Genomic DNA, 10,177 nt, shown 5'->3' on the forward strand with positions numbered 1-10,177 from the left:
TTTCTCTTAAGAGAAATCGCTGAAGTCAAAGAAAAAGTGTTTTTTCTGTGCTGAAAAAAAAAACATCCCAATGTAACCTGCTTGGAAAAAGCCAGGTGTTTTGGGTACTTGAAAAAGCTGTCACTGATGTCAGTGCCTTATGGTCCTTAACCTTACAATTCTGTATTCCTCTAACTTTCCACTGAGATGTGGATATGATCAGCCCAGTGTTTTACAGAGGAAGAACTCGAGGCAAGGGGAAAACAGGATATGCAAACAGATGTGATTACCCACTGTAGACCCTAGCTTTGAAATACTAAACTTGAAGAGTCTTCCTCATTGTAGGTACTCTAAACTCAAAATCAGAGCTTTGCAGGACCCAGCTCTTCTGCCTCTGTGAATGCCCAGTGCTGGCAAGGCTGGATGATTCAGCATCTATTTCATTCCCAAGTCCTTTGGCATCCAGAAACAAGTAATTTCACTTCTTGCCCCCAGGGAGAGCAGGGTGCTGTACTCAGATTTTGCTTAATGATCTTGTAGTGGAGGAGGCTGATTACAACATCCAGTAGCAACTGCTGCCTTTTTTAAAGAACACAGCTTCAGTGATGGTGGCTCTTTCTTTTGGATTAATTAGTTGCATAACAGAACATGTAAATAAGCGTTGCAATAGAAACCAAGATCCCTCTGAGGTATTGTTTCTTCTTCACTACTGGAGCTATTATACTGTCTGTACTAGGCAGGAGAGGTGAAAGACCTGTGTGTAATTCTCTGTACTGGAGGAGCCTGGTTTGAACCCATCTTGCTGCTGGGAGCTGTGACCTGTGGGCTGTTCTGTGATGGGATTATTGTTGGTCTTTGGAGGAGCAGCAGGGGATGTGTGAGCTCACAGCTTGTGTGATCCAGCATGCCAGGGAGATGGGTGGCTCAATTTCACTCTTGGCATTTCAGTGGAAAATCTAACCTGGCTGCTTGTGCTTGTGTGTAAAACCATCTGGGTTAATGTTCCTCACCTCAGCATTGTCACTGGGGGACACTGGGTGTCAGGAGCAGCAGGGATATATTCCTAAGGGTGCTGATGTGCCAGGAGAGGCAGAGGCCTAGGGCTGTCTCAGTGGAGACCACGCTCAGAGAGGGTGGCAGAGAGGAGAAAAACCAAACCTCTGCAATTCAAACAAATTTCTGAGTGTAATGTCTTGCTCCACTTCTCACTGACAGCTGTCCACTCAAGCATGCCTCTCCAACAAGAGGGAGGGAAAACAGGCAAGCTGGACAAGCCCCTAGCCCATCCCAGCCAATGGAAAGAGAGTGGATTTAATACAGGAGAGAAGAGATGCAACCAGAACAAAAGATGGTTTGTGCTCATGGTTTATTCTTAGGATAAAAATCCATTCTCAAGCATTACGTGTCTTGCCCCTTTCCTTCAAAGGAGGGAAGGGAAGAGAAGGAACCATAGTGGAGGTGGTTCAAAGGAATCATTGGGACTATCAAGGAGGAAGGCAAGGGAAATAAAGGAAGTAAGAGGAACTCTGCTTTGTTTCAGCAAGTTACCTCGTGTCTGCTGGCTGTGTGGGGGTGGCGTGTGCATCTGCATGTTCGCACACGAGGGCCAGCATGAAGAAATGCAAATGAACTCCCTTTCATCTCAAGTTAATGCAATTTAATTTAACTTCCATCTGATTATTTCTGTGGATTAGTTGATGAAGCTGAGAGCCAAGCCTTCCCACAAATGCAAAGCAAATCTGTGGAGAGGCTGAACAGGGATCCTGGGATGCCTCGCCCATTAAGCGGTGTTCCAGCCTCTTTATGTGAGGGAGTAGCCTGCAGCTCTTTCTTGCAAGACACCATACTTGTCAAAAGCTTTTTAAAGAATTTTCTCTCCTTTGCTGCAATTGTGTATCCTGATATACAAGATTTGTGCTACTCACTGCAAGAATAACTAAAAAGCCAAGTTACTAACTTGTAATATGTGATAATGCTTTGAAACATTCTCAGATGATCTGGATAGGAGAGGATCTGAATCTTTAATAGAAAGAAAAAATAAGTTCCCAGTCCTTGAGTTCAAAGAGAATGTTAAATTATGCCTTTTATACCCCCCTGAAGAAACTCAGAAGTCAATGAAAAATAACTCTCCTTTAATAATTTATTTAAAATCTTCTTGTGTGTACCCCTCTGAGTTTTGTGGGTTTGGGCTGTTTTTTGAACAACTTTAGACTTTTTGGTAAGTGACACAGTGTAAAAGGAAGTTGTATCTATAACAAAACAGTTCAAGTAGGAAAGCCAAACTTCTCTGTCATGCCAGCTCTTTACACAGTGTACACAGGATTGACCCTTGGGAGAAAAGGGACTGTGCAATGCCAGAGGAGCAGCCTTGAAGCCATAGTCACACAGTGTGATGGTGAGGGTAGTAATTTTACACCCTTCTGGTTTTGCTTTCCCAGAGTATGGCCAAGTCCATAAAAGAGACATTGTGCTTCAGGGGCCAATTAAGGCAGTGGAAAGAGGTTTAGAACATTCAGTGGTAGATGTGTAGGGAGAGAGCTGCTCCCCCCTCCTGTTCCTGCTGTCCCCTTGTTGCTCCAGGGCTGCAGTCCCAGTGCAGCAGATGGGTGAATGTAATGTGCTCTTTGGGCTGTCAGCTTTCTCATCCCCTTCCCCTCCGAGAAAGATGCTCCATTAATACAACAGACTAACTACAGTTATATGTTATATCCACTATATGTATGTTCATACATACATTTATGTAAAGCTCATTCTGGTTGAGGTCATCCTGCAGCTTGTAACCCAAACAAAGGACTCTCATCTGATGGCTGGATGACAAATGCAGTGAGATGCAGACAGTACTGTGGGTACTGATTCCTCTCAGTCTCCACCTCGCTACCTTGCCCCAAAGCTGTTCTGCTGATGGTGCCTCCTCTGGGTTTATAAACTCATTGTGGTGACCATTTGGGCTCATTAGAGATTGCCAGGCACTTTAGTAAGGACAAAGGGAGTTTGGTGTCTTACCCAAATTTCAAATTGGTAATTACAGAGTGCCTTTCTGAATACCAAGAATATTGGTGATTCCTCCTGCTTTAGTCTCTCAGTTATTTGGTGTGTGGCTATTACTGACCCATTCCTTACCAGATGCTATTGCATCCTCCTTGCCTCAGGAATTTACCCACAGCTTCCTTCTTTTACCTGCACTGTAAAGTCTGTAAAGTGCTCTGGGACCTGCCTATGTAACAGGCATCACACAAGTGTGTAAGAAGATATCAATGTCAATAAAACAAATAGGTATGGGATGGCTGGCGGGGGGAGACAAGTGGGACTGCACGAGTCACAGTGAGAAATGTGCCCATCTCTTGCTCCCTAAGGCTTCTGCTGGTGTGTCAGGCAGAGGGCTGCACTGGCAGCCTGGAGGTAAGGGCTGCATCTGCTCCTTGCTCCCCTGTGTCTCTGGGAGCAGCAATGAGAGTCTTGTCTCCAAGGGAGGGGTTCCCCAGCTCAGGGTATTGCTTATCAGTCTCTGCCTTGAGGCTGTTGATTCCTTTTACCTGCTGATAGAAGTAATCCTGCTGGGAGGAATGTTCCCAGTGCATCCCTCAGCTGAGCACGGATACTGGAAGGGCTGCCAGGCAGTCTGGGGAAGCGCTGCTGGTTCACTTCTGTCTTAGGAAGCTAAAAACAGCAGTTCATGGCCTTCTGGGGTTGGCCCGTTCCCTTCCACCCCTTTGGCCCACTTGTGGAGGCGGCTGTAGAGCGGGAAGCCCTTGTTCTCTCGGTAGATGTAGACACCTGTGATGGCATTCCACTGGGGGCTCGGCTGGACGCCCTCCACCGGGAACTCCTGCACCAGCTCCTTCTCCTCCTTGTCCAGTGCCACAAAGCCAAAGAATTGTTTCACGTTCTTGGCTGCCAGGATCCTGGAGTGGACCTCGGCCGTGCGTCGGAAGAGCTTGTCCTCGTTAGAGCGGTACTGGGCCCAGTAGGCCTCCTGCCGGTAGCTCAGCGGCGAGCAGCAGTGCTTCAGGCACTTGGTGAGGAAAATCAGCACCGCAACGATGCCGATGAGCAGCCAGCCGAAGAGCTGGGAGAGAAGAGAGAGGCTGCGTTAGGACACGGCAAGGCTGTCTTACCCACTCCCTGTGGCTTCTCCCTGCTGTGCCTACCTGGGACTCGTATCTCAGCCGCCGTGTCACCTCGTCCCTGAACTTGGTGAGGTTTGCCGGGACATCTCTACAGGGGATCTTGGCCAGCACCTCGGCCCCGTACTCAGCTGGAAACTTGTCGAGGGAGGATGGCTTGACAAACTCGCTGAGGGCACAGATGTAAGCTTCCCCACGCAGCAGCGAGATGACCGACCAAGTGATGGGTGCCACGGACGCTCGGCCCATGATGGAGCCAAAGAGGAGGAAGGTGGCAGCAGCAGAGAAGTTCTTGGTGCCCCGCTTGTGGCACTCGGCCACCAGGTTCCAGGTGTGATTGTTCCAGATGACACCAATGAGGAAGAGGGCCAGGGCCGGGACACCAATGGCAGCCAGCCCATAGATGTAGTTGCGGGCAGGGGAGCAGGGGCAGTGGAAGGCGACGACTGAGAAGAGCTCCTCACTCCCCACCGTGCCCAGGGCCACCAACCCATTGAAAATCATCACGTCTTTGCTCTTGAAGAACAAGGAGAGGAAGCGGAAGTTCTCAGCGATGAGGGCGGCCATCTTGCCCGGGGCCTGAGAGATGTGTTCTGCAGTGGGGGCTGTGCTGGCTCAGCCCCCAGCTCTGAGGAACACTCCAGTGGGGGATGAAAGGCCTGGTGCTAGCTGAGTTGCAAGGAGCTGTTCCAGGAGCAAGACACCTTCACCGATGTCACTTCTTCCCACCTGGTGTCCCAGCCTGTGGAGCTGGCTGCTGATACAGGGATACTTCAAAAGGTATCCTAAGCAATATGTGAAACCTCAGCCCTTTTTGTTTCCCACTAAGCCCTCCAAAAGCTTCACTACAGCAAAGATGACAGGTGGGACACACCTTTCTGTCCCTCTCAATTGCACATTTGTCCTCTTTCCTTCTGTTTGGTCTTAGTCACCTCTCAGAGGCAATTATTGTCAGCATCACTGGCAAGCTCTTGATGATCACCCAAACCTGCAATGAAGGAGGACACCATGTTACTGGGAAAACTGGACCAGAGCACTGGTGGTGGGATGTGTCCCCAGCCCTGCAACTGACTCACAGTAGCCCAGCCATATGTGGCACATGGGTGCTAGGGTTGTGCTGCTTTGAAGGTGTCCTGTGTGGCTTTTGCCTCCCTCTTTACAGCTGATGATTTAATACTCATGAATAGACACAGGTATGTGAGGAAGGCAGCAAGGGGTGCTGTGAGACATCCCAGAAGATTTGGGAGCACAGAAACGCAGCATGGGAGGCCCAGGCAGGAGCAGCCTTTGCTGAGAAGGGTGAAGGGATGCTTGGGGGCTGTTCATACCAGCAAGAGAAGTTGCTTTCTGGGAAAGCTTATCCTGATGTCCCAGGATACAAACACCAAATGCTCATAGAGCTGGGACAGCAATTATGTGTAAGCTTTTGCTAGGATTGGGTGTGTCAGGATGATCTCCCATCCTGCAGCTGATTCACAAAATCGTACTTCCTGTCCTGGCCTGCAGTCCCTGCTCAGCTTCTTAATTGCTGCCCTGAGATTGAGCCCCTCAACCTGCAGCCTCAGTGCCAGAGATGCTCTTTGGTGCCCTTTGCCTGGGTTACACCCCATCGACAGGGCTGCAGGCACCTGGGGCCAAGCAGGGAAAATCATGTTCCCTGATTTTTTTTAAGGGCACGGAAATAACTGGGAATTGTATCCACACTCTCTGCTGCAACATCCATTCCCCCATCCCATCTGCAAGCTGGATTCAATTAATTTCTTAGCTGACTTTCCATCAGTGCTGCATCTCCACAGGGTTTCTCCTCAGGAAGCCTCAAGCACCTTGCAAGCCCTGTGAACCTCACCCATGACGAAACCCTCTGGCCTTAGAGGAACTGCTGTCACCAGGGTTTGCTGGAGACAGGAAGGACCTGGGCACCCAACCAACTGCCTCTGGCAGCTTGCACAGTGCTGGAAGTACCAGCACTGGGGCTGCCTGGGGGCCATGGCCCACAAACCTGCCCCAAAGTCTTACCTGGGCCACCCCAACTGCGGGGACAAGACTTCAGGGATAGGCAGGCAGAAGAGACAAAGATACTTTAATCCCTATGGTCTTATGCACAGGGCTTGCTCTTACACTGTGCTTTAAATCACTCCTCTGCCTCAGTTGATCTGCTGCCTTAACACATCCTGGTTTACTCCCTTTCTTTATGGGGCACGGGTGGGGAACAGGGACAGAAATTTTGCCTCTGTTCTTTGCTGTGTCTAATCCATGGCAATCCCTCCAAAGTCACGCTGTGATATTGCCGAGTTCAAATGTAAACAGCCCTTAATGTCTTCCTGCAGCTTCCCAGTTTTCCATATGCAAAACTCCCTCTGCAAAGGAGACAGACCAGCTGAAAACCGCCACCACGTGATGGGGAGCCAGGCCTCCATCTCCATGCTTGCCAGAGCTCCACGTTTGCAGCCAGATGCCAAGCCCACAAACTTGCTGGAGTTCAAGCATCTGTTGTTAGTTACCCACAAACAGCCCCGATAAACATGGCCCTGTAACCTTCCTGACAGAGCCTGGCAAATGGCAAAGCAAATATCTGAGGAGCTGGCAAAGAGAAGTATTTGCCACTTAGAGGTTACCCTTCCTCTGCTTGGTAGTTAGGGTCTGAGAGAGAGGGTTGGGTAGAAGGGGAAAAGTTGTAAGCAGGTAAAGGAAGAAGTTGCAGCAGGTAAGTTTTTAAGAGCCTCTGTTTCTTTCCCCAAAATATATGTGAAAGCAAGAAAAAATTAAGTCACTTACTTGAAAAAGTTGTTGAAACCAGTTCTGGAGCCTTCTCAGCCCTTCCTGTGTTTTTTCACCCAGGCTCTGGTTTGTGGGGGGTTTCCAGCAGCACACAGGGCTGTGCAGGAGTTGGGATGCAGCCAAGGCTGGTCTGATGGTGAAGTGGAAGCTTTTGAAAGCAGCCTTAACAGTTTGCGAAGGCTTCCTTATTCAGTTTGAAACATGCTCTCTGCTGTTGGCTTTTGGGAAGAGGGAGGAGGTTGTTCTCCAGCTCTGAGCTTGGGTGGGGCAAAGAGCAGGCGCTTGGCTTCTGCTCTGCGCGCAGCTGAGGTTGTGCCTTTAAGAATAAAAAAAAAAAGGAAATGAAAAAGCTGAGAGAATGAGTCACTGGAAAAAGCACATCGTGCTTTCTCAGACTCATGATGCAGATGTGCAGTGGCTGGCTGGGACGGCCGGGAGTTTGCCTGGAGAACAGCAGCGATGAGGCGCCTTGCAGGGGTGCAGAGGGGAAATGGGGAATCCCTCCTGCCCGGGGCTTGGGTGCAGCCCCCATCGTCCCCAGGGGATGCCGTGATGCTGATGGAGCCACGCCAAGCAGGCAGGGACAGCGCAGGAGAAGCCCATGGTCCCACGAGAAGGGACAGAATCTTCTGCTGTAGCACACGGGAGCCGGCTGAGCCAGCGGGAAGGCGCCTGCCTGGGTGGATTTTGGGGCATCACAAGCTCTGTGGGGTGCCAGGTTCTGCTTTCCCCCAGGTGGGACAGAGCAGGCTGGGGGCTGAGCAGGGCCGGGGACCGTGTGTGTAGGGCTGGGCACAGCCTGATTTTTGGCGGGTGCGGTGCATTCCTGTCTGGTTCTACTTTTCTGCTCTCTGTTTCCCCTGCTTGAGCGATGCCTGCGAGGCAGCCGAGAGCGCCTCTCTTTCTCTTTGCTCCCTCCTCTCCACCTTCTGTCCCTCAGCTCCAGCTCCTGCCCAGCCTGTTGCAGAGGCTGGAGGCCCCCATCCTCCTTCCCCACCCTCCTTGCCGTCTTGTCCCTGGGGTTAAACTCAGCCCTCCCCAGGGAATGCCTTCAGCATAGGCAAATCCTCAGCAACACCCACGTTCCCCTCCTCCCCGAGCAAGTGTAGGCTCAGCCCAGCGCCGGCAGTTCAGCCGATGGGGTTTTTGGACCATTTTCCTTCCTAGCCCAGACCTGGGATCCCCGGGCGGGTTTTTGCAGCTCCCGGTTGTTTGGGCGCGGTGCATCCCTCGGCACGCCCACACCCTGGGCGCTCGCCTGGGGCTGGCTCCCCTGCTGGCTTGGTGGGGACCCGGGGCTTGCTCCACGCTCAGAGCACTGCAACAAAGTGGGATCAGCACTGGGACCACAGCCTGGGCGGTGTTGGGCTTCCTTGGGAAGGCTCTCCTCCCAAAGGCCATGAGCAATGTCCCCAGATTCCAGCGTGCAGAGGGGAACCTGATCTATGAGGACTCTGCAACTGCTCCATTTGCTGCATGGGGGCAAAGCTCTAATCTTAAAAATCTTAGTTAAGAGCCCAAGAGTTTCTCATTGCAAATGCATCTAGTTGATACCTTAACGGCTGTGCCATGGAGCCCACCATTCCTCTGTGCTGCTCGCCATCGTGGGGGACTCTGAGCACATCTTTCCCAGTGAGCCACAAACAACACGAAACTGCAAATGATAGGAGTGGAAACCACCTTTATCTTTTAATCTCCTTTGCTTTGTAAATCAGGTTTTGTGCCTATTAATTTCTGGGCAGGTGCATTAATTAAAGTTTGGGTGTGAAGATTGATGACAAAGCTATGTCATGCTCCTTTCTCCTGGGAGTTGGCCAGATTCAGCCTGCCCTTGACTATGAGCTTGCTAAAATGCTCTCACAGCAGCCAGGAGAATTTCCTCATCACTTTGGTCCTTTGTTCTCTTCTACCCAAAGCCTCTGTGGAGTTGCACACTGATAATTAAGGTTTATGCAAACGACAGTCACTTCAGTTACTCATAATAAATTGTTTGAACAAGAACACCGCAGCAGAAATTTCAAGTGCATGAACATCTTGGAAGGGACGTGGCAGGGCTAAAACTCATGCCTCAAAAGGGGTTTGCCTTCTGCATATTGTAATAAAATCAGGGCCACTGGGAAACACTCTTCTGGGCTGTGATTTCCATGGTCACCTCAAGGGCTTGCATCCTGTCATCCCCTCTTTCTGTGGAAGTGGGCAGCCACCCTGAATTGTGTAATGTTGGTGGTGACCTCCCGGCTTCTCCTCTGAGGGCCAGGGCTGCTGCTGGTGGCCAAGCACTGGCAAAACTCTTCAACTCACACAGCCTCAGCACCTCAGGCTTGGCCTGGGGACTCTTCCAGTCCTTTTCATTGCAGACAAATAAAGAAACACCAACAGCTTTAGTAAATAGCTTTTATAAATCCTGGTGTTTGAGCACAGTGCTTGAATGGTAAACCTGAATTATTCATTTGGCTCCTTAAACAAACATCCAGGTGGGTTTTTAACAACAGCGTTTGTGTCAGGGAGAGATACAGGAAAATTTGTAAAAACAAATTGTCCTGAGGCAGATTTGTGGCAGGGTGTTGGCCTGGCCCTCTCTCCATTCCCTGCTGCTGAATGCTAGCTGCTGTCCTTGGCTGGACACTTCCCTCAAGGAGCATCTCTGTGGAATCCTCATTTAATGGTGCCCGTAACACCAACCACCCTGTTTCTGTCACACAGGGCTATGTGGAATGTCTCTTCACTACCTCATTGCTTTGGTCAAATTTATTTTAAGGCTTTTCTTGGCTTGGGAGCCATGTGTCTGTGGGGATGTAGTGTGTGGAGGGGTAATGTGGTCTTTTAGGGTTTCACAACTTGGCAGCAGAAATGGGCACTCTCAGCTTGTTTCCCCACCAGGGGAATTTTTAATACTGCCTAAACCCACATGCACTGCTCAATGCTGAGCACATCATGAAAGAGAGGAAGTTTTGCACATCTGGTAGTGTCTGTATTGGCAACTGCCACAACACAAACCTGGTGCTCAGTGGTGTAGGACACACAGCACATCTGGCTGCAACATTGCACCCTTCAGCATCCCTGGGGCTTGTCCATCATAGCCTTCCAAAATTATCCTTCCTGGCACACAACTTGTTACCTGGATCACCGATGCTGTAGGACTGGATGTGAGAGCAGATGGGATCCCACTGAGCCCTTTGGGTGCCTGTTCCCCTCCAGCTGCTGTGGCACTGGCCCTTGCCTGTGCCCTGGCTTCTGCCCTCTCTGCAGCCCATCTCACAAAAATATGATTCTGCCTCTGCCCTGCCCCGTGGCCC

The 10,177-nt window shown here is 50.5% G+C and overlaps 1 protein-coding gene across 1 annotated transcript; it reads right to left on the bottom strand.

Annotated features, from left to right (window-relative positions):
• Positions 1 to 1,898: 1,898 nt before the first annotated feature.
• CALHM2 (calcium homeostasis modulator family member 2) lies at positions 1,899 to 7,093 on the bottom strand. Its single transcript, XM_058810696.1, has 3 exons — positions 6,879 to 7,093; positions 4,128 to 5,091; positions 1,899 to 4,045 (listed from the first exon to the last, which is right to left on the bottom strand). The coding sequence occupies exons 2-3, from the start codon at positions 4,668 to 4,670 to the stop codon at positions 3,629 to 3,631; spliced, it is 960 nt and encodes a 319-aa protein (XP_058666679.1). The 5' UTR covers positions 4,671 to 5,091; positions 6,879 to 7,093; the 3' UTR covers positions 1,899 to 3,628.
• Between the last annotated feature and the right edge of the window lie 3,084 nt (positions 7,094 to 10,177).

Source organism: Ammospiza caudacuta, chromosome 9 (genome assembly GCF_027887145.1).
Source record: "Ammospiza caudacuta isolate bAmmCau1 chromosome 9, bAmmCau1.pri, whole genome shotgun sequence".
NCBI classification, from domain to species: domain Eukaryota; kingdom Metazoa; phylum Chordata; class Aves; order Passeriformes; family Passerellidae; genus Ammospiza; species Ammospiza caudacuta.

Bases quoted from the DNA above. Each gene is read 5' to 3' on its own strand.
- CALHM2 (XM_058810696.1), bottom strand. From the start codon at position 4,670: ATGGCCGCCCTCATCGCTGAGAACTTCCGCTTCCTCTCCTTGTTCTTC. The intron at 4,046-4,127 runs GTAGGCACAGCA...CTTCTCTCCCAG, and splicing joins GGCTGAGATACGAGTCCCAG to CTCTTCGGCTGGCTGCTCAT.